Source organism: Peromyscus leucopus, chromosome 5 (assembly GCF_004664715.2).
Source record: "Peromyscus leucopus breed LL Stock chromosome 5, UCI_PerLeu_2.1, whole genome shotgun sequence".
Taxonomy (NCBI): Eukaryota; Metazoa; Chordata; class Mammalia; order Rodentia; family Cricetidae; genus Peromyscus; species Peromyscus leucopus.
Window position 1 is genome coordinate 66,770,096 of NC_051067.1, and position 24,518 is coordinate 66,794,613.

General features: G+C 41.0%; 1 protein-coding gene across 1 annotated transcript in view; it reads right to left on the minus strand.

The window, feature by feature from the left end:
• Cubn (cubilin) overlaps positions 1-24,518 on the minus strand; it is a 225,265-nt gene that overhangs the window by 126,383 nt on the left and 74,364 nt on the right. The window contains 1 exon segment of the mRNA XM_028870517.2: positions 10,077-10,227. Coding sequence (XP_028726350.1) covers positions 10,077-10,227 — 151 coding nt within the window.

Sequence of the window (24,518 nt, forward strand, 5' to 3'; positions counted from 1 at the left end):
CTGAGGATCGCATCCTATTATAACTCAACTTTCACAGGCCAGTGCAGTTTGTTTTGTCATAATTAATAACTTAAGATAGATTTACTGGCTAGAGAGAATGCTGTACAGGTAATGATGGCAGCTAACGTGGTGGACGGAGAGAGCTGACTCTCATAAGGTGACCTCTGACCTCCACATGCATACTATGGTGTGCACACCTACAGACTACACACATAAATAAAAATAAATAAATAAATATATGTTTAAAAATTGCTAAAGATAGACTTAAATTATTCTTAGGTAGTTAAACCCACATTATTTAGCCTATTAGATGAGACGGAAAAGCATTAGAAACAAAATGTTTTTGTCTCACTCGTTACATATATACAGAGTACACAGTTCTACTAGCTTCTTCAGTATCGTTTCTGTCCTACACCAGAGGCTCTCTTTATTTGGTGAGAGGAGGGTGACTAGTGGTAGTTTCTCTGAGCTCACAGTGGTATTTACGTAAAAGTAATCGGCAGATATGTAGATGGTTAAGAAATATGAATAAAAATGAATGCTCCATACTGAACAGAATAACTGTTACATGTGATTTTGGTGATTTGTGTTTGTTACAATATTTGAAATTGGGAAGAAATAACCTTGAGCTTCATTTTTCACATTGTGTAAAATACTGGAATCTCCCGGAAAGAATGTGCAATTGCTATCAGGGATGTTGTTGCTAGGAAACCAGAACACAAATAGAAGAATTGAGAAAATTCTCCCTTTGGCCTCAAATCAAGGAGTATTCTAAATTGTGCAATACGGTTTTGGAAGGTCATGATTATTTGAGGTTTTTTTTTTTTTTCCATTTTATAACGGTTTGAAAGAGCAGCGGTGGAAACAGAGCTCAGACGTTTTCAAACAGTAGTGATGGGGGAATTGGGATATAAGGCACTAAAGGTTCTGGCTACAGACTCAGAGTCAACATTAGTTGAAGGTCATCGTTGTGTGTGTGTGTGTGTGTGTGTGTGTGTGTGTGTGTGTGTGTGTGTGTGTTTACTGCTGTTGTCAAGGAGGCAAATAAAAAACAGTCAGGATTTAGCTTTTCCACAAATTGTGAAAGATCTGCACATGTTTACCATTACTTCTGATTACAGAATTCACCATGAAAACTCTTGAGCCTAAGGCAAAACAAGCTGCAAAATATTTTTTTGAGTAAATTATTCCAAAAGCAGGGTTATTGGTAAACAGATTTGTTTGTTTGTTTTTGAGACAAGATTGCTCTAATATTGCCCAGGCTAATCTCAAATCATGAGCTCAAGTGAGTTCTTGCTCAGTCTCCTGAATATCTGGAAATACAGACAGGCACCGATGCCTGTCTCGGTAAACAAAATTTTTAAATTAGCGTCATTCATTCAGAACTTGTTTTGAACCAAGATACAACTGAGAATTTACCAAAAGAAACAACCAGTCTATGGCATCATAATCAAAACTCTGACTTTGTTTTCTACGAAGGCTTTATTCATTTCTAATCTTCGCCTCTAAAAATATTTTAGAGTATCACAAAGACTGAAGTCTAAAACATCAAAGTGGGCAAAATACACACATTTATGTGTATAGTATGCATAGATCTGAGGGGAAATGTAATGAGCTGCTAAATAACTACCTTTGGATGTCAACACAACTAGTCCATCTTCCTTTGCTTTTTCTTAAATCTCTATCCAAACCAAAGAGAATTTATTTCACAGCACACTATAACCACAAAACAATGACAGGATTCCATCTCTTCTCTCATCTTTTCCAATCACTTGTTTGAATGTGAGTGAGGTGTACCTTGATCATAAGTGAGGACCCTTTAGAGAGAGAGGAGCATGTGTATTCTCACTTCTCTCTGTGTGATGTTATATTTGTCACAGCTTAGCAGGAAGTGGCACTGTGAAAGTAATTCCATCACCAACTGAGAGGAAAGGCTCCCCCAGAGGGGTGATGCACAAGTTTTGCTGATTGGGATCTTTGCTGACCACAATTCATAAAATCACTTTCATTGCAAACATCATGAATAAACGAGGCTCAAGACAGACACAAAAGAGTAGTCATGAGATAATTTAAAAGGTCCCAAAACAATGCTCAAATATGAAGACCGAAATACGATTTCTGAGCTATAGCTTTGAAGGAAGTATCAGGGAGAGAGAATGTGGCAGTTCTGTGTGAGAATTCATTACAGTGCTGCCTGGGTCACCTCTAGTGTCTTTGTTAAGGACTCAGTAGATCATTAGCTCTCCTTGGCCTCTTGCCTGTTTACTTTACAAATCTGTATCCCCTCTTTCAATAGCCATGCTCCACACAGGTCCCCCCAGGTCCTCTCTGTCACCATTTCTGCAATTTCTCCAACTCTAATCTCCTTCCCTGACATCTTCCACTCCCTGCATTTAAAACAATGGCAGTGGGCTGGGGAGACAACTCGGGGGTTAAAAGGCTTGCATGAGGACTGGATTTGGGATACCTAGAAACCCACTTTAAGAAGCCCAGATGGGAGCCAGCCGGTGGTGGTGCATGCCTTTAATCCCAGCACTCAGGAGGCAGAGCCAGGCGGATCTCTGTGCATTCGAGGCCAGCCTGGGCTACCAAGTGAGTCCCAGGAAAGGCACAAAGCTACACAGAGAAACCCTGTCTCGAAAAACCAGAAGAAGAAGAAGAAGAAGAAGAAGAAGAAGAAGAAGAAGAAGAAGAAGAAGAAGAAGAAGAAGAAGAAGAAGAAGAAGAAGAAGAAGCCCAGATGGGCACGGCAGCACTTGTGTTCCTAGCCTCTGAAGGAAGAGACAGACTCCCCAGAGCAAGTTGACTAGCACGAGCAGACACATCAATGAACTCTAGGTTTGATTGAGAGACCCTATGTCAATGAATAAGTTGGAAGAGCATACAGGATTATTCCCAACATCAACCTCAGGCCTCCATATCCATAGGCCTCCAGGACTATCCACATGGATAGTGATGCCTTCATATACATACACATGGAAAAAAAAATTAGTAATCACCCATTTGCTGTTTAAACTGACTGTCTGTCTTTCAAAGTTTCTTCCTTACTGAATTGTATACTCCTTGGGGACAAAGACTAATATGGTACTTCTTAGTTTAAAAGTCTTGGTCATAAAGAACAAAACAAACAAAACCATCATGTTTAAAGTGCTGAATTCACCAATCAGCGACTTACTGCATCATCTTTCTGCCTTGGACCCTTACCTAACTTTCACAGGCACACAGACAATGGCCCGAGGGACACTTCTTCCAGTCATTCCACAGGATCCTGAATTCTGCATGTTCAAATTGGACCTCATATTTCCACAGACCTACAGTCTCCTTTCGGGCTCCCTGTCTATGGTTGCTTGTGGCAACCAGATGATCTACCATGAGGACACTGGACTAAGACCCGCTCTTCATTGCACAGACTCCTAGGCATCGAATCTGACATCATGTCTGCCTATCCCAGTTTCCACACACTTTCTAATTCACTGCTGCCTCAACTTTTGTTAACGTTCTTTCCCCTGTTCTATTATCATAGTGCCCCAACAGTCACTTTGTCTCTATCTTTGTGTGCATTTCTGTATTCTCCTACCTATATTAATTTTTTAGTTTTAGATTTCATTTTTATGTGTATGGGTGTTTTGTCTGCTGGTATGTCTGTGTACCATATACGTGTCTGACAGCTACATAGGCCAGAGGGCATTAGATCCACTGGAATTACAATTGTAGGTTGTTGTGAGCTACCGTGTTGGTGCTGGGAACTGAACCCAGGTCCTCTGGAAGAGCAGCTAATGCTCTTAATTGCTGAGCCATTTCTTCATAGGCACCCTCAGGCCATTGTCTCTGTGTGCCTGTGAAAGCCCCACTGTCTATATTATTATTACAAAATGTACATCAGTGAAGCCACTACATTTCCTTATACACCTACAGTCCTAGTGCTCAAAATAAAAATCCATTTCTGGCGATTAGGGGATACAATGCAGCAGAGCAACAGAGTGCTTGCCTAGCATATTCAAACCCTTGAGATCCACCTCTACCAACAGAAAAAAAAAAAAAGTCCATCAATGGTTTTTTGCTGGTGGCAGCAAAAATTATGGTTTTCTCATTTGTCTTTTACCAGTCGGGTAGCCAGTTCTACCTTAATTTCTACCACATGCTTTACTTAGTGTTTCTCAACCTTCTGTTTATTATCAGCCCCCTATGGAGCCTTTCACGATATTTTCTATTTTTCATCCATGGCATTTAATATTGAGACATTCTAAATATCTTCTGGGTGCTGCATGTGCCTGTGCTGTTAGGATGCTTGGTATCTACATAGTTTAAAGAATTAGACTTTCTTCTTTTTAAAACAGGGATCATAGTTGCTGTGTGCCATCTCTCTGCATCTACCTACAGAATGCAGCTAATTCACTCTGAACAACTGACCACCCAGCATCCATGTTTGCAAGAAAAAAAAATAACAGAATCACAACAGTTAAGACTCGAGTCCTCCCAGAAGCCTAAGCTCACAATTCTAAGTCACAAAAAACAAATAAAAACGTCAAACTGAAAGACCAACAGTAGCCAGAAGCTACTGACCAAGAGTTGGAATGAGGGTTGTGGAGGTTCCTGGCCAGAGCTGGGAAAGTGAACTTTTGAGAAACCCTTGGTGAGGGGCTGAATGTCCAGTTAACCAACGAGGCACGATCTTTCAAATCCAGTCACTCATGGAGGGTGTTGAAAATATTTTAAAATGTTCTCCCAAACCAATTTCTAAAAACTCTAGCGTCCCAGAAATCTCATTAACAACTAAAAAGAAAAGAGAATGGAGTGGCCCCATCTGAGAGAGAGGATGATGTCATCTATCTCCCCAAAGAAAAGGCCACACTTTCCTTTGTGGAAGTCCATGGTGACATCACCTCCTGCTCATATGCCACTTAGCTCTTTCCCTGCTGGCTCCCTAGCTGAAGTGCCTGCTGCCTTTGCAAATGTCACTCTCTGCTCACAAAGCTCCTTGACCTTGTTTGTATGCTGGGCTCCACAGCCAAGTGTGAGGAGGCCTCCCAGCACAGGGGAAAGGAGGAGGGGCGTGTGCAGCTGGCTGGGAGCTCCTATTCACACAACTTATGGAAAGTCCTATACACCCTTCAGCAGCCCAGACCGAGGCTCCCAGGATGGAATTCAGCTTCTGAACAATGCTGTCAATGCTGAATTCGGTGAACTGATTAGCCAGGCAGGGCGGCTGTGGCCGTTTCTTTATTTTTAGGGTGGGATTTTCTTTGAAGATCTGCATAAAGGCACTGCAGTGTGGGCTTTATCTTGCATCCACAGAGCCACTTTCAAAATGCACCCACAGAGAAAGCCCGATTGTAGATCCATTTTCTTAAAGTAAATAGAAGATTTGTGCTGTTGACAAAAAGGCATGCCGGGTAAATGGATTTATTTATTATTGAGCAAAATGAATGAAGTGTGTAGGGGTTCCTGAGCCACCGTGCTCAGGAAATGATGTCACTGTCAGTTCCGGGCTCTGCAAGCCTTGGCTGAGCTCTTATAGCATAATCTGGAAAGGAGCCAGTGGGAAAGGGGCTTTGTGGGATTTGATTATGATGAAAAGAGGACAGAGCTCTAGCATCCTGGCCAGGTGAGAAAGAGATGCTCAGGGCCAGGTCAAGCTAGGACTCTTGAAGCCTCCACCGACTCTGGGCACAAGCCCAGAGGGACAATGCAGACATGGATTGTATCTTGGATTTTTGTCCGCTGATGTGTTATATGCATTCATGCACACACAAACACATGTAAGTGAATCAGTATCGCAGGTGAAGACTGAGAGTCACATGCTGCAGGATGAATTCCAGTCAAGGATGGGTAGCACAAACCTGGGTAGCCCCAGAGATTATGTCGCCAGGTGACCTTGTCGCAATTACAGTGTGTGTGAGAGAACATTCCGAGATGCTCTCCATGATGAATAGGGCCAGCACTGCAGTGCTCGAAACACGCCCCTGTTGGTGCCTGAAACATGCCCCTGATGCATGACTATGTTTAGTTTGTAGTTTGTATTGTACCCTGCATGTTAAGCCCCACAATTTGTCATGCTTCTCCATCCTTGGGGATCCTCCCCCAGACCTGTTTTTATGAAGTATAAAGGATTTGCATATCGGAAGACACTGTGGTCTCTCCAGTTTGAGTTTGTGCCTCATGGAGCCGGTTAGTGGTAGTCACTGCTCAGCTTTCTGGTCTCCTCTAGTGCTTCACCTTTTGACCTTGATTCTAATCACCTGTGACTTGTTAGAGCCACCTTCCTCCCCCTACTTCCTAGCATCACTGCATCCTCTCTTCCCTAATTAGGCCAGGTAGTACCTGCTTATTTTTCAGGTTTTAGTTCAGAGGTCGAAATTTTATAGAAGACTTCCCTGCCTGTCTGGCTGCCTGCCCAATCCCATCTCATCTTCTTCTGTGTTCCCTCAGCACTTACCAGATTTGATTGTACATATTCACTTGCATGCCTAATGTTTTCCCTTTACTGCAATGGTTGTGGGAATTGAACCATTTCAGTGTGTGCACATAGATCTGTGTCCCTAGTCATAGCATGGTATCTGGTATGAAAACATTCCCGATACCCATAGCTTTAATAAAAAGAAGAACGACAGTTGACAATTTTTGTCTTCAGGTTTTCTCTATTGGATAATCATGGTACCACTCCCAGGGAAAGCGTTCTGCCTGATGCTCACTCTGTTGACTCCTCCCTCAAGTCATCTCAAATTACATTGACTCCCCCCTCAAGTCATCTCAAATTACATAGTTCAGATATAGAACATAAGATATAGAAGTACAGCATGATAATAACACATGACATGAATTACTTTTGTATTGAGTTAAACTGCTGGTGATCTCCCTGTCAAGTACCATTTATATATAGTGGGCAGTACAGAGTTAAATTTTTTTTTCAGTTTGGTCCTAACTAGTAACATACTGTTGCATAACTCTGGCTCTGAGTTGAGCAAATTTTCAGCAAATGGGGAAAATTTTTGCAATAGTAAACAGGAAAAGAGAATAGACAGAGGGTGTCTTTGACTCTCTTAAAAGAAGACAGTTTCCAAATAGAAGTGAAAGAAAAATCTTGGCTCAAAAAAAAAAATCTTAGAGCTTTCAGCAGAGGACTTGGCATGTTGGCTAGAAGAACCCAATGATATAGTAAGCTGGTTGTAGCCAGTAATGACCAACACATCAAGCTCTTTAGGGTGGCCTCTAACCACTGTGTCTAGAGGGAGGGTGAACAGCCTCTTGACTAAAGAGATCAGCTAGCAAAAGCAATGCCTACATCTCTTCTTTCTTCCATCCTGACTGCGAGGCTGCATCGCTTAGGAAGAGATTGAAAAGGTAGCAATAACCAAACACTGACCAATTGAATCCTATCTCTTGGGGCTTGGAACCCAGGCAGGGTTTTAAACTCCTAGGCAATTCCTATGTGCACCTAGGACTGACGCACCACATTCTGAGGCCTTTGGCCCAAGTCCCTTCCTGAACTGAACTCTTTGTGTGCCCAGGGGGGCTTTCTGTTCTTTAGATCTTTGAAACAGAAAGTTGTCTCCTTCAGGGATCCTTGCTGGTTAGAACAGTGTGTGATTTGAGCATCTTACAGGTGTTCTTCAGATTCTGGCGATACTGTCTGTCTACCATTTCATTTCACCAAGCTCAACACTGGTTTTGCCTTGCTCCTAAAACTGAGTTGCATGGAATGGTAACATTACCATCCATAGAGAAAGCCTTGGAAACTCCGGTTGGTGTGCCCAACTACTCTACTCTATAGTTACAAGATCCCCAGTGAGGACTGAGGATATAGCTCATCATTAGAGTACTTGCCTAGCATATGTGAGGCCCTGGTGTTGATCCCCCAGCATTGCCAAACTAGATACAACCACAAGAAAGCCCCTAGTTGTTCTGTGGATATGTACACCTGGCATACACTGCTTTCAAGAGTACCCCAGAAACTGACAGTCTGGGGCATGTTTCAAGATTTTTCTGCCTGGTCTGTTTTTTCAGACCATCTCTAGATTATTTAGAACCACAATATTGCTGAACAGCAGAACACTGGAAATAGACTACACTGGGAAGAGAAATCAACCAAATCCTTTACTAAGTCAATCAGTAAAGTGACCACTGTAAGTTTCAACCTCACTTGATAAAGAAGAATACCCAGGAGGTCTACAAGATTAACCACTGTATCTCATTTACTTTGAGAATTCATAATCTGTATTTCAAGCTACCAGTAGCCCTGTGGATTACCACCAAATACTTAAATATGGAAAAAGTCTACATTCACATTTTAACAAAAATATCCACAACCCACAATACACAATATCAGAGCACCTAACGTTCTTGCAGATAGAGATAATTCTCACCTTCAAATGACTGAAAATGATAAGCTATCAATAGAAAACATATTTTGAATTTTTAATGTCACATTCAACACTTTTCATTATTTTATAAAATAGGATTTATGTTAGATGATATTACCTAACTGTAAGTTAGCCAAAGTGTTTTGAGCATGTGTAAAGCAGGTTAGGCTAATAATATTAGTTAAGTTAGATACATGAAATGACAAGACATTTTCAATTTACAGTGGGTTCATTGGGATATAATTTCATCATAAATGGAAAGGGTTTCATCCTGATAAATAAGGGGTCTACAATTGGAAAGTTCTGTATGGTAGCTCTGAGATTTATATGCATGGGCTGCAACACCAATAAATCGCATCTCAAAATGCTCAGGTGCTTGCTGAAGTACCTCTGATTCAAATTCTGCCCCCTCTTCTTTCCTTCTCTCTCTGTGCACTTCTCTATTTGTTTTTGTGTGCATGTACATATGTATGCTTATGTCAGGGATGTATACTATGTGCACATGCAGGTAAAGGTCTGAGTACAATGGTAAGCACAGGTCCTTATGGGTTTCCTACCTTATGTTTGAGACAAGGTCTCTACTCCCATTGATCTAGAACTCTGCCAAGTAGGGCTAGGCCAGCTGCTCAGTGAGGTCCAGTGTTCTGCTAATCCTCACATCCCATCTTGTCATCACAGACTATAAGAGCATGCTATTGTGCTTGGCTTGGCTTGGCTTGGGTTCAGGGATTTAACTAGATTCTCATACTTGTGAGACAAGTGCTTTACCAACTGGCACATCTTACCAGCCCTTTTAGGCATCTGCTAGATTTCTGGTATAGCATTGCAATTCTACTTCTTTGATTTACTGAAATTCACCATGAGTCCTGAAATCGTGATTGAATAGTTGAGAACTACTGTTTGAAGCTCTTTTGCAGTTGGATTATCCTAGTACAATAGCTCTTAAATCTTAATCACCAGGGAGATCAATTAAGATACTGTTCTGGGCCTACTTTCGTAGTTTCTGATCCAGTAGGTCTAGGGTAGGGTCTAAGAATTTGCACTTCTGAAAAGTTCCTTGTGCTGCTACTGTTACTGAGGGCCACATTTTGAAAACCATTGCTCTGGGACCACCCACCTGTAGATTGACCCACAGGAAACCCAATTTTGAAGTTCCACATCTCTTGTTAATAATGACTTTTAGAGAAGTAATTATCTCCACCTGCTCCTCAAACACCTGTTTGTAGGTGGCCTTCAGTGTGTCCCTACTCCATTTAGCAGACACAAAACATAAGCCTGGATCTTGCATCCAGCTCAAATTACCTGCTGTTTCTCTCATTCCTGCCTTTCCTTTCCCCTTTCGATGACCTTTCTGACTCCTATTCTTTACATTCTCCCAATCATTTTTTCTCTGATGAATGTCAAGGTGAGCCTTACATCTCTTTCTGGTCTACTGCACCTGGGAGACTCCCATGCCACTTTGTAATGTGTCTGTTCCAAGGCAGATTATCACATCACCTGCTCAAGCAGTTACCCAAATCGCTTCTCCTCTTACCATTTTTACTCAGAACACTAGCAAAATTTAACTCCCCAAATTCCGCAGATGTCTCAATAAGTCATCTTAAGCCTAGCTCTAGCTACTACTTTGCTTTTATTATTTGTTGATGCTACTGTTTCCAAGGATAGAGCTGGCCAAATAACAATTATTAATACAACCGATATCAACATGGGACTTACCATGAATGAACCACTGCATCTTAAATCCTTTGTCATGTGAAAGAAGCGAATCTGTATAGAACAGTACATGAAGCTTGGAGCCCGTGGTGGCCCCTGATGGGGGGAGATCTCTTCCACAGTATCGTCCTATCTTTTGTGGTCCATCATAGAGCTGAAGTTAAAGAGAAATTTCACAAAGTAAAAACACTGCACATATTTTGTTGTTGTTGTTGTTTTTTGTTTCTTTGTTTCTTTTCAAGGAGAAGGACTAGCTTAGCTATATAAATGGGCATTGGTTCAAAAGTTAAAGGTAAATCTGCTCTCATGGGATATTATAAGATTTAAAAATTAATTACATAGACAGTGTTTGAGAGGATTGGATTACTAAACTCAATAAGTGTGAAAACTAAACCACTAATTTTGGTTTTATATTAACCTATCAAGTCCAAATTAAAATTCAGAATAGGGAACTAGGCTGATCTTGAACTAGCTGTGTAGCCAGAAATGAACTTCTGATTCTCCTCAAAATATCTCTTCGAGTCTGGGATGACAGGTGTGCAGGACTAAGCTAGATTTACACTGCACCAGGATCAAACCTAGGGCTTTGTGTATGCCAGGCAAGCCCTGTACCAAGTAAAGTACGCCCCCAGCACCAAGTGAACACTTTTACCAGCAGCAAAACATGTCAATGATGTACTATGTTTTCATTGTGATTCTGCTGTTCACTGACAATGGCTTCTGATTTTTGGCAGTCTAAATATCTGATACTTTAAAGGTTTCTGTTAAAATTTCCAATAAAGATTCCAAAAAAGTACACTTTTTGTTGTTGTGTAATATTATTAAATTTCTTAGCAGAAAGTCTGTGCCAAACTAAAATCATACTAGCACTTTATAGACATGTTTTTTTTTCATGCAAGTTCGTTAAATTTGACTGCTATTATATTTTTATTTTTTCTTTTCTAAATAATCTACTTTTTTTCCTTAAAAATAAATTTCTCATACAATATATTCTGATAGACATTTCCCCTCCTTCATCTCCTCCCTTATCCTCCTCACCTTCCCACCCATCCAACTCCAAGCTTTTTCTCTCTCTCTTTAGAAAATAGGCCAATCATAAACAAGTGAACCAGATTAAAACAAACAGGGAAAAAGTACACGAGAAACACACACACACACACACACACACACACACACACACACACACACACCATAAAAACATAAAATTGGAAATGCTAATACTAAGAATGAAAAAGTGTGCTTTTGCAATTATTGTCATATGCTAGGTTGAATACTGTAAGACTGAAGCCTTTTGGGTTTTCCTCCTTGCATATCTAATGGACATTTACATTTCTTCCCTTGGAATCTTTCTGCTCAGGTCATTGCCCATCATTCCATGGACATTTCTACAGCCTTTTTAATGTCTCATTTAATAACCATATCATTATATGTAGAGAGATAGATAAACAGATATCCAATTTAAAATAAGAAAACCCATTTTTTTTTCTCTTTTCACTTAGGAAAAAGAATGTCATCCTCAAAATGTGCCCTCCTCATGTGACAGGCCATTAGATTTCCCCTTCATCCCTGTGAAGTCCACATTCATCACTTTGTTTTAGTTACCCTTAGAACGAGCTGCATGTGATAACAAAATGGAACATATCTGAAAATATGCACATGGACTTCCCTGATTATTCTTGGTTGTTGTTTTGGTTTTTTTGCTTTTTGTTTTTTGTTTGTTTTGTTTTTAGAGTCTCTCTATGTAGCACTGGCTGTCCTGAAACTCACTCTGTAGACCAGGCTGGCCTTGAACTCAGAGGTCCACTTGCCTCTGCATCCTGAGTCCTGGGATCAGAGGCTGCCATGCCTGATTATTCTTATTCTTCTTTCCAGGCTATTTTCCCCTGTGATGACTGGCGTGTCTCATGTGCTGGCAAGCACCCTGTCACTGAGCTGTATCCTCAACCTTCCCTGGTTGCTTTTTCAGTGGCTGTATGTTTGGTGCATCTGTGAGTACATGCATAACATGGACTCAATGACTGATGAAGTTACTTTTATTTACTAAAATGTGATATATGTGCTTTAAACACACTGACTCGGCTATAAAAACTTTATAACCAAATTTTACAAAGTACTTCAGTGGAATCTTTCCTAATGTCAATGATTAGATGTGGATTTTTTTTTTTCACTTTTGAATGAATCAATTCCCTTTGGGGTTTTGCTTTATTTATTTATTTATTTATTTATTTACTTACTTACTTACTTATTTATTTATTTATTTATTTATTTATTGAGACAGGGTCTTACTTTGTAGCCAAGGAAGGCTTGAAACTCACTATGCAGCCTAGGATGGCTTAAATTTGAAGCAGTTCACCTGCCTCGGCTTCTTATGTGGTAGGTTTACAGGGGTGAGCCACCACACCTGGTGAAACCTTAGCTCTTCACTTGTCCTTCTATGCAGGCAGTCACATCCCCTGCCTTCCTAGTGATGGGCACAGCGTCCTCTTACCCCCATTGACTGTGAATTTCCTAGTGAACAGGCCACTCCTGGATTTCCTTTTCCTTCACTGTTAAAAGCAGAGCATTATGAGGGTCGAATCCAGTACATATCCAGTGAATGGACACTTGGGTTTCTTCCACAAATGCATCTATTTTAAGGACTTAATCTCTACTACTACTTCTGTATAGTTAGATAAGAATTTGTATCATACAATTGTAAATATCAGTCTAATAATTTCCTATAGTAAAGGGTTAGAATCACTTTGTGGTCGTTCTGTAGAGTGGGGACCTGGGAGTTGTCTTGTCCAGGATCCTAATAAATCACGATTTCTGAATGCTGGTCCACCTCATCAAATTCTCAACCAGTTGGTCGTCATGCTTATTAGATGTGGGGAAAGTTTGCAGAGATTTAAAATGGGAAGCAGAGTCCAATATGCTATTCACAGTTTGGTACTAAATCCATGATTTTTAAGTAAATGAATAAGATAGTGCTCATTTCTCAGGTTTATTACTTTACCTTCCTTGTTTCTTTTTGGTAAATACTCTTACTTTAAAAACTTGTATTTTGTAATCAGGTTTCTAGCATACTACATGCACTGGCTAGTTTTATGTAAACTTGAAACAGCCTAGAGTCATTTGGGAAGAAAGACCCTCAATTAAGAAAACACCCTCACCAGATTGGCTTCTTGGTAAGCCTAGGGAATATTTTCATGATTAATGATGTGGGATGAGCCAGCCCATAGTGTGCGGTGCAACCCCTGGGTGCTATAAGAAAGCAAGCTGAGCAAGCCATGAAGATCAGTCCAGTAAGCAGCATTCCTTCATGGCCTCTGCTTCCAGTTCCTGCCTCCATTGATGGAATGTGATGTGGAACTGTAAGTTTGAAATGACTCTTTTCTCCCCAATTTTTTTTGGACATGGTATTTTACTTCAGTAATAGAAACTCCAAGAACACTACATAATAACAGAAGCCAGATGGAGGAGGAAGAGTGAAAGAAAGGAAAAGACAAGAAAGAAAGAAAGAAAGAAAGAAAGAAAGAAAGAAAGAAAGAAAGAAAGAAAGAAAGAAAGAAAGAAAGAAAGGAAGGAAGAAAGAAAGAAAGGAAGGAAGAAGGAAGGAAGGAAGGAAGGAAGGAAGGAAGGAAGGAAGAAATACAAACAGAAGAAGATCAAAAAAGAAGAAACAAGAGCCGGATTCCTTCACCTCAAGTCCTAGGCTCTGTCATCTTCTGCAAGCTGGAGGTGGGGGCAAGAGGAAGGCAGGCTGTACTCGGAGTGCTCCCAGGCTGCACTGAGAGTGCTCCTGAGTCCCTGTCTCATTGCAGAATATTTTTCTCAGTTTCAGAGTTTTCATCAATTTTTTTTTGGTGTGGTATCTACTTTGAAACTAAATATAAAAATAAATACACTGTCTCCAAATATTAACATAATAGGCAAGTCTTTCAGCTTAGAGTCTTCAAACCCAACGGATTCTAACTTTGGATTGTGGTTTAGTGACCAAAGCTGAAATTTGTCTTTATGATCATTGCACCCTCAACCTGGTGAATTTTAGTAAGCACCGGATAGCAGCAAGCTGAGTAACATACTGTGATTCCATACTGGGTCATTATATAGTATAATACATCATAGAGCATTGTTTTTCTCCACAGCTCAATGAAGTTAAGAGCTGTGACCTTTTACATGATGTGGAGGGTAATTTTTCTCTCTAATGGGATTCCTTCACTAAAGAAGAAGCCCTAAATGCCAGACGCCCGTGGTCTTAAAATAGCACATTGTGAGTGGGACTGGGCCAGTAGGTGGCTAAGGAGGATGGGTTTGTGGAAACACTGACGGATGATAATTAAATGTCTTTATCCTCTGGGAAGAAGGAAAAGATACATTACAATAAATATCAGGTGGACATATTTGAAAACGCTTAAATAAAATGTCAGATAAATTAACAAACTAATTAGTGCACAACGATACTTCTATAATAGAGAGGGGGGAAACCCACCCCATGCCCTCAGTTTTATGTCTTTTTAACATTTACCTTTAATTAAAATCAATTTTTTTGTTTATATTCACACAGATGGCCAATGTCACCTCCACAATTTATTCCCGAGTAAACTCACCACACAAAAAGTAACAGTCATTTTTCAAAGTACACAAATACCAGTCACCATGGAAACCAGTTGGTGTCTTGCCACTCTTGATTCTGTTTTCAGTGCAAAATGTTAACCACAGGACATTCCAGTTGTGACTCATAGCCACAACCAGAAAACTTGCTGGTTTGGACCTGGTAAAACTATGATTTCTTCTGCTTTTAGCGAGCCCGAGATCTATGCCACAGAACCACCAAGATGTTCTAAGTGAGCTCATTTAAAAAAAACTAAAAGCTACGGAGGAGATTTTTCTCACCTTGACTATGAGTCCTAGTTTGTGTGCCTGACAGCCTTTGAATACTTGAAATGATTCTCACTTTGTCACCTTGGCCATCAAACACTTCTCAAATGTGAGATTGTGTATCAAACTTCTGTGTTCAATCTTGTGAATTTTTCTCTTAGAACACAATTCATATATAATGTTTGTGGTTCAAGTCTCCCTCACCTCCACTCCAACACAAAAATCTTAGCCCTTCTCGGGACACACAGAGAAGAGGGAATCCCTTGGCCAGGCCGCACTTCTCAGCATGCTGGGCTATGGGGTTACTTTTACTCTGTGTGGCTGAAAATCTGTGCAAACATGGAGAGAATTAGTGCATTCAGACTCCAGCTACAATATGAAACGATCCATGGGCCCCTCTCGATATTAAGGGCCATAAAAGCCAACGATATAGAATTGAAGACATACAGAGCATGTCAACATCTGAGGGAGATAGTCCAATTATTGTGATGTTAAGGCTTTATTTATTTATTTATTTATTTATTTATTTATTTATGATTACTCTGTGTGTGTGTGTGTGTGTGTGTGTGTGTGTGTGTGTTTATGATATATGTGCATGAGGGCAGACATGTAAGTGGAACATCATGCATGTGGAGGTCAGAGAAAACTTTCAGAAACCCATTTTCTCTTCCCATCGTGTGGGTCCCGGGAATTGAACCCAGCTCACCAGGTAGTCACAGCTAGTGATTTTTACCTGCTGAGCCATCCCACTGGCCTACTAAGATAGTTTGTTGTTTTTCAATTTGTATTATTGTTTGTGTATACGTGTGAATGGTGTTTGTGTGGGGTCCTGTGTGTGGTGAGGAATTAATCCTCTCCTTCCACCATGGTATCTAGGGATCAAATTCAAGTTGCCACCCATGTAGAGGCAAGTACCTTCACTTGCGGAACCATCTCACTGGCCCTGAAGATTAAAGAACCTTGCCTTTCAGACATGGTGGCACATGACTTTAATCCCAGCACTTGGAAGGCAGAGGTGGGTGGATCTCTATGAGTTTGAGGCCAGCTTTGTCTACATAGTGAGTTCTAGGACAGCAAGGGCTATGTAAAGAGATGCTATCTTAAAAGAAACCAGCCAACCAACAAACAAAAAAGTCCCTTGGCTTTGTGGACACTTTCAGAATGACTGGAAATCAGGTTCTAAGTGAGCAGAGCCTCGTGCAACATGCTCTGACCACAGCAGGCCCTATCTTCACTACCTCTAAGAACTCTCAAAAACATTTCTTCAAGACCCTTGGTTTTCCAGGGTCTCATCTCTGAGTTGCTTCTTGAGGCTGTTTTTTGACTTTGGGAATTGGTAACTATAATGGATGAAAGTGGTAAGTGAATGTCTGCCACACAGAGTAGATGACTAGATTGACATTTTCCTAAATCTTTTAGAATGGGAATGTGACAACCAAACAGTCCTTTCTACTTCAGGTCAACACAGAATTTATTCTCTAGATTCTTTTTTCTTTCCTTTTTACTTTTTCTTTCCTTGTCTTGAAGCTCAAACCCAGCATCTTGCCAATGAGAGGCACACGCTGTACCACCAAGCCACAACCACAATCAAAAGTATTATTTTCTTGAAGTGTGTCTAGAAGTAAACCTCATTTTTCTCTATTGCAGAAGATTCATTTTAAGACAGAGAAAGCAAATTAAGCCTTTTTTCGTATGATACCATTAAAATTGGCATAAACTTGGGGAAATTTAGTCCCATCCTATTATATATAAATCTTGTAACTTCCAAGGAAAATTGCTTCAGATCTGAACACATAACTGAAATAATTTACATGCTGAGAAAAAGAAATTTCAGATGCAGCAGATTCCCCTTTCTTTATATAAGGGGAGATTCTAGCCAGTGCCAGCAAATTCAACTCCTGAGAAGGAGTTCTTAGATGGGCTTTTGAAGTGATGTGTAATTGATGGAAGCAGTCAAATCTTTTCCTTGTCCGGACATCCACAGTCAACATGGTCAGAGTCAGGCATCGTCTTGCTATAGGAACTTTGCTTAGCACATAGTCGTGAGGAAATTGCTTAACTTCTTGAATCTAAACTTCCTTTATGAATGTATACGCTTGGTATCATACGATTCCTACAGCTTTGTGACAAGTGAGAAAACTATATGACAACAAGGCCTGACATGTAGAGTATGCTTGAAGTGTCCTTCAACTTTTGGTCAGACATAAAGGGAACAAAATTAGTTGTTTCTTTTTTTTTCAAAAGAAACCACCCAAAAGTAGCTTTGTGAAATGAAATATGAGTCTAGACAGCTGAGGCTGACTCATGGTTAGCCCTTAGGATCATCACTGGCTGAGACGACAGGGAAGAAATGAATCAAGCCGGAAATGGACAGCCCTTTCTTGCATTGTGTTACTATGGCAACCTCGGGTGGTGTGGCCACTGCAGCCATCCCTGCCATTCTGGGTGTAGAGCCAGCTGCAGATCACCCTGTGTGTGGTCAAGGAGGTGAAGGGTGTGTGCAAGGGTGGAAGAAGTGTGGTCCATCATAGCAGGGGATGGCCCAACAAGAAAGAGGACAGCAGAAGCTGCTGAGGCTAGCATGATGAGGTGAGAAGGGGCTGGGCATGCTGAAGCGAAAAATGCTTTTCCTTCTTTTAGTGTCCTTTCTCCTATCTACCTGCAGTTCCTGCTGGCCCTGGAACACAAGAGGGCCAGAGCTGCTGAAGTCTTGAAACACTTGTTCACCCTCTTCCAGCCCCCTGACCCCCCCCAAAAAAAACCCTATAGAATGCTTGTGGCATTGACTCATTATTTTTCCAATGCTGATGATGAACCCAGGGTGTTGTGCTGGTTGGGAAAGTACTCCCCTCTGAGCTACATCCCATATCTGAAGCACAAGAGTAATCCTTATGGATGTTGTTAAGTTTTGCACACATTATCTTAGTAAACATGGGACCTTTGTACGTTGTCTTAAACTTACAGGATTTTGGTACGTTTCTGTACTTTTGCCAAAGGAAAACTACAGAGTGGGATACAAAGTTGCCATTATGAATAGAAAAAACCCAGGGTGGGTGGGGGATATATCACTGAACTGCAGAAGGTAAATTAGGCAAATGTTGAAAAAGGCTGATAGTGTAGGGTACACTCAAGGCTGCTCCACCGTGGCTCTTTGGAGGCCCAGTGCCTCTCCTCAGTAAACATGCAGCTACTCACTCACAGTGCACTGGCATCTGAGGCTCACACACATCTCCTCACTGCAGGAAAAGCCATGGTGCCATGTGCTGCAGGGTGGGGCAGGAAATGTGAACTACCCATCTAAAGTCAATGATTACTCATAATGCCAGGCTTTGCATGCGAGCTAGAGACCAGCAGAATACCACATTCCGAGTTATTTTGTATCACTTTGAATTAGAGGTTTATCTGAAATCCAGATGGCTTAGTGGCCGGTCTGTAGGCTGGCTGGTCTCCACCTACTCTTACTGCATTTATAGTTTCGAGTCTTGCTTTCTACGGATCACTTACATCAAAAGCCACAAAGGTTGATTTCGGTTCTTTTGTTGTGTTTTTTGTTTGCTTTGTTTTATTTACTTTTTTAATCAGTGTATAACCATGGATGCAGGCTAATGTTTAACTACAAAGATGTACATCTCACAATTGTTTAGAAAAGTGAAAATTTGAAGGACAAACGTCTCACAGCAGGCTGCACTGTGGTAATGGAATGAGCACACATAGGAAAATGTCATAATAAGGTATAATGCATGAGATAATCTATGAATATTGAAATAAAATAAACATAAAAAGAGAACAGGAAATAAATACCACTAAATATTATTAGTAGTGGTGCAATTTGATTTTTTGTTTCTTCTAGACTTTTCTATGTTTTCTCAGTCTCCTGCAATGACTGTGCATTCTTTTTTGATTAGATAAATCTATTTTTAGTGCATGATTTGGGGGAACTATTGACATTATGATAGAAGTGTGTCTTGGTAATGCTTTCCCTATGCTATAATTCCACACTCCTCTAGATTGTCAGACACCCATCTGGTCCACTAAAAATGTTCTGCTATTTCCATATCTCTTTTCTGCACTCAGGATCAAACATCAACACTGCTGTCCTAAAATGTTGTTACGGAAACCAATCTGTTCTAGCATTATCTTCAAATCATTTTTGTCCTGAGTATTTCCTTTTTCATGGTAACTAAATTTTATTATTAATTATTGTAATTCTTCCTTACAAATTAGTAGTCCAGGGGCTAAAGATCTTCTATAAATACTGGGTTTTATAGCAACTGATGGAGCAGTGAGTGCCTAGTTCCCTCCCCAGGGGGAAGGGAGAGGCTTTGAAAGTCACTAATACTCTCCTGTGAATATATAAACGGCTAATTCCATAAGCTGCAGCCTTCCTTCTGCCAATTGTCTTGCCATGGTGAAACACTAAACGTTCTAAAAATATATTAATGTGTCTTCCAAAAGTCTCTGCATCTGCTGCAAATGGACTCTGGGACAGAGAAGTCTAGTTGATAGAAAAACATGAAATCATAGAGCCTTGAACCCTAGAGACCTCAAGTGCTTGCACCTGTCTCTTCCCTCAAGTCACCATGGCAGAAAGAGTAAGCCTGTTAAATAAGAGCTGAAATTAAAATGTCATTACATGTTTTTAACATGAGAAATGAAAACAGAGGGGAACTATGGAGAGGGTCCTGCGAGATAGGTTAAAATGGATATGAAAATGCAGTGATTATTCTTCATGCCAACTGAAAAAGCTAATGTATGTATGCACACATGCATGTGTTGTATGTATGTATGTATGTATGTATGTATGTATGTATGTATGTATGATAATACCCATAATGCTGCAATGGAAATCTTACTGATTTTAAAAAGTAAACCAAAATCCACAACTGGGATTCACAATATCGAAAACTCAGCCTTGTGACCAGCACCTTCCTACCCATTCAGTAGTGAGTGTGCCTTCAGACATGCTCCTACCCGTGCCGTGTTCCTGCAGGCTTGGTAGCAGATGGCGCTGTACTTTTCTGTCCTGGCTGGAGTGTAAAAAAAAAAAAAAAAAAAAAAAAAAAAGGCAGGGACATACCAGGAGGGAACTGTTGTGGGAAATGATTTCAAGCTGTGATCACGTAAAAAGATTTTTAAGTGGCTTAAAGGTAGTTCAGGAAATTGATAGGTTTGGTTCTTATTCATTTGTATCCCTTGCTTCAAATCTGCGAGGATCTGGAGAGCAGAAACCATTGCACTTTTGAACCCAAGGGCAGGCTGTCTTTTGAGGGCTGGTGCCTCTGCATCAAGTATAGCAAATTAATCACTTGAAAATTCATCTGGAGGATGGTCAGAAAAGAGCAGCTCTTTTCCCCTCTCCCTAAACACAGGGTTTTTATGTAGCAGTCTGGCCAAAAGGGATCTTCGTGCCTTAGCCTCTGGAGTGCTTGGATTATAGGTGTATGCCACCAGAAATCATTCCCTACCCGAAAAGAATTTGTATCACATTAAAATAAAGATCTCTTAAATTGTTAAAATAAAAAAAAAAAGTCACATTTTACCCAGACAGCTTAGGAATCAACATGCTGTGTGCGAGGCATCTGGGACTGCTTTATGACATACGAGAGTTCAGCTTCATTGCTGTGCTTCTCAAAGTTCTGCTTGCAGATTAACCCAAAGAGTGCTGGAGGCTCACAGCTGGTGTCAAGAAAACCCCCGAATGACTGGCATATAGCTTCTAGTTACACTTGCTTGTGAGTGGCAGGTGGCCTAGTGCTTCTCTGAGCTATCAGCAGACTGCTAACGTCCAAGAAGCAGACTTCCTCTCAAGGACAGTTCTAGGAAGTGTGACTCATCTGCTCAGGAAGTGTGCAAGGAGGAGCCCTCCAAATCAAAGAGAGTCAGAGCCATTGCTGCTCACACAGAATCCCCTTGGCTTCTGCTTTGCTCTAACCAGGAAGTGAGATTTTAATTACCAGGCTGCTCAGATTTAGACAGAGGAGGCCTGTGGCCTTTGTAAGAAGGCTGAGAGGCAGAGGGAGGGAGCCCTGGTCTCCACACATGGGGACAGTGTGAGTCCAACTCCATTAATTATAGTTAGGAAAACTGTCTTGCAGACTACAGCCCGTGGGGTGGGTGGGTATGTAAGTAGTTACGTGTGGAGGGTGTTTTCAAGAGCATGTGGGTCTCAGTCCACATGTGTGCTGGTGTGTGGAGGCCAGAGATCAACACTGGTGCTTCAATTGCTCTTATATTTTGATACAAAGTTTCTCCCCAGTTTAACTAGTTTGGCTGGCCAGATCCAAGGACCCTCCTGTTTCCACACCTATATCCCCTAGGGCTGGAATTATAGAGATGTGAGGTGTGATGTCACACTCAGCTTTCTGTAGAGAAATCTGAACTCACCTTTGTGTGACAAGCACTTTAGTAACTGAAACAATTCCTCAGGTCTCAAATATAGCTTTTTACTTAGTGCAAAAGGCTCTAGAAAGGCAACAGTACTCTGTTAGATTCTGCTCATGCTAGACTAACAATGCATGGTTCATGGGCATGCATTCTCTGCCAGGCACTATTCTAGGTTAAAATGCCTAACAACTCTGGGATGAAGACAGTATTGTCATCTTTACTGTGGAGCTCTACAAGTTGAGATGTGTGCAGGATCATGAAATTCATCAACTATTCAAGGACAAATGTTATTGTCTCCTTCACCAAAATTTTCTTTCTAAAAATAAAAAAAAACTATTGGTAGCAAAAAGTCCTCATTCTCTGTTAAGGGATATAGAGATCAACAGCATGGTTTTTAAAGCTGTGATGACAGTTCCCCAGACTTCTAACGCATCAATGGACTCTACCCTTTCTTCATCCTATTTCCTCAGAGCTTCAGTTAGATGAGTGGGTTAGAATGTGGGTGTTGTGATTTACAACTTATCCTTTGTGACAAGTGCCAACATGCACTAAAGAAGCTGGTTGCAGACAGAGGGCAAGAGGAGAAGAAAGAATCCTGAAGGGGGCCATTAATTCCCTCAGCCTGTAGGACGGAAGAATTCCTGTGTCTGGTTCAGAAACATCGCTACGATTAGCACCAGTAACAACAGGGAGAATTTGCTGTGTGCTGGGCTCGGTTCTCATTGTTCATGCTTATTTATTTACTCTGATTGCTCCATTTTACCAAGGAAAATGAGGCACATAGAGACTGAACAACTTACCAGAGGTTACCCAAGCTTAGCTTTAAATCCAGGCTCAGTGGCTCTAGAATCTTCTTTCTGAAATATCATGCTCCACTGAGCAGCATGGAAAGGAAGGATCAGGACTGCTATGGGGCCCAATGCCTATGAATTCTGGCTGAGGAATATTTGAAGAGCACTGTGCTTTATCCTTAACACCCCACAGCAACCAGCAGTTGAAGGTGATGTGATTAAGCCTGCTTAAACAGACTTGATCTGGAAATGGGTTCTTCAACAGCACAAGAAGGAACTATTTCCAATGATACTTTTCATGGAGAATTAAAGAAGACCATTATGTATCTTGAAACCAGAATTCCTGGATAATGAGCAATTGTTCTGGAGTCCTGCATTGAAGCAGTTATGCAGTCATGTGACCAGCAATGATGCACAAATACAAACATCTTTTTTCACTTCCCTTATTGAAGAGGAAACACTTTAATTGGATAAAAGATTTTGTCTTTAAACAGACTCCAAGAAAGAAAGAGAAGCCAGAGTCTTAACCAGAGTTGAATATGTAGAGTAAGGGGACATGGAAGTTAAAGGCAGCCTGATGAACAGAGGGAGCTGCTGAACAGCCCAACCCTGGACCTGGGGGAGGAAGACAGACCTCACTAGACTGAGCTGCCAGTCAGATAGAAAAACACAGATGGCATTTTCAAGAAAGGATGTTGTAATAAGTTTGGAAAACATCTTCCTCAAATGTCCTAAGAAGATTTGGAATGGCCAAGAATGATGGTTAAGCTCTCTTCAGGAGTATGGGGAAGAATAGCCAAGAAAGCAATCCTAAATTGTTCTTAAAATTCCTCAGTTTGAACATTCTCTCTTCACAGCAATACAAGACTTGCCACCATCACTCTCACTGTCTACAGCAAGCCCTAATGGGTCTCCATATTAAAATAACCAGAATCATCTTTTAAAAATGTTGATCTCAAACCAGCATGGTGGCACTTGCCTGTACTCCCAACACCAGAAGGCTGAGACAAGAGAATTTAGGAGCCAACCCTGGCTCAAAAAAACAAAACAAAACAAAACAAAAAAACAACAACAACCATACACGTATTCATATATATAAAGAAAATATTACATTCTTAAGAATGCCTATCTGAATATGCTATTTCCCTGCTCTGGCCCTTGAGAGACCTGATGTTTGTAAAAAGAACACTGAAATTCTTGGCCTTCCCACAGACACCCTGGAGGCCCCTGTGATCTGCCTTCAGGTCTGCAGACACAGCTTTCCCTTGTCGATCCTGAACCTTTGTTATACCTGGGTACGCTTCCTCCCCAGCTTTGCCTTCTCTGGTCCTCAGAAGAGCTTGGCTGCTTCCCTGTCTGATGCCTTCAGAGCACCCCTAGCTTCCCCTCTCAGCAGATAGCACAGCCTACGGTAGAACCTTTATTGTGTGACGTGGTAACATCTGTTTCATCCATTATGACGTGAGAAACTAATGATAAGCAGTTACATCTCCATAGTCTAGGTGTCTAAATTATATCCTCCTGTCTTAGCAGTGCATATCAGGATAGGGACAGCTTGAAGAAGTAACACAGCCAGTGAAAAGCAAAATAACCAACCCTACTGAAATGTGTTTAACTCAGCGTTTTCCTAATTCACTACAACACAAAGCTCCTGTTTGTGAAACATCTACCAACTTCTGTGGCATATCACCATGTGGTTACCCTGAAGTGACTTCCCTGTGTCTGTGTTCATGAATCACTATATGGAAAACTAAGAATACCTGCTAGGACTCTGATGTGTTTGAGACATGAACTACTGTTGCATAAGGCACCAGCAAGCCTATGTGAGTTCGTCACAAACACAGCTGGCACTGCATTGGAAAACTACAATACCATGTGATTCACAGTTGTGGGACAGGAAATACTGCTCAGGACATAGATATAGGGAGCATGGTGTCAAACTGGAGGATCCAGGGACATTGGTGATGAGTTCTTCAATCCATTCTTCAATTGAACGCATTATTTTGCAATTGACAGTGCCCGTGGTACAGTGGTGGTTTTGCAATTGAAAAGAGGACAAGAGAGTGAAATATATAATGATATAAACATCTGGTGAGCAGGACGAATGACATCAGGCAGGGTTTGGCAAGAGATGAAAGAGATTTTACACACTAGAGGGAAATGCGTTTGACAGCAGGCATTAGCACAAGCAGGAAGAATCTGAAACTTTCTGAAGTTGGAAATGGACAGGAAGGGAGGAAAGGATGGGATGGAAGACTGTGCTGGCTTGTTGAATGTTAACTTGACACGAGCTACAGTTATCTGAAAAGAAACCTCAATTGAGAAAATGCCCCTGTAAGATCGGGCTGTAAGGCATTTTCTTAATTAGTGATCAATGGGCGATGGCCCAGCCCATTGTGGGAGATGCCGT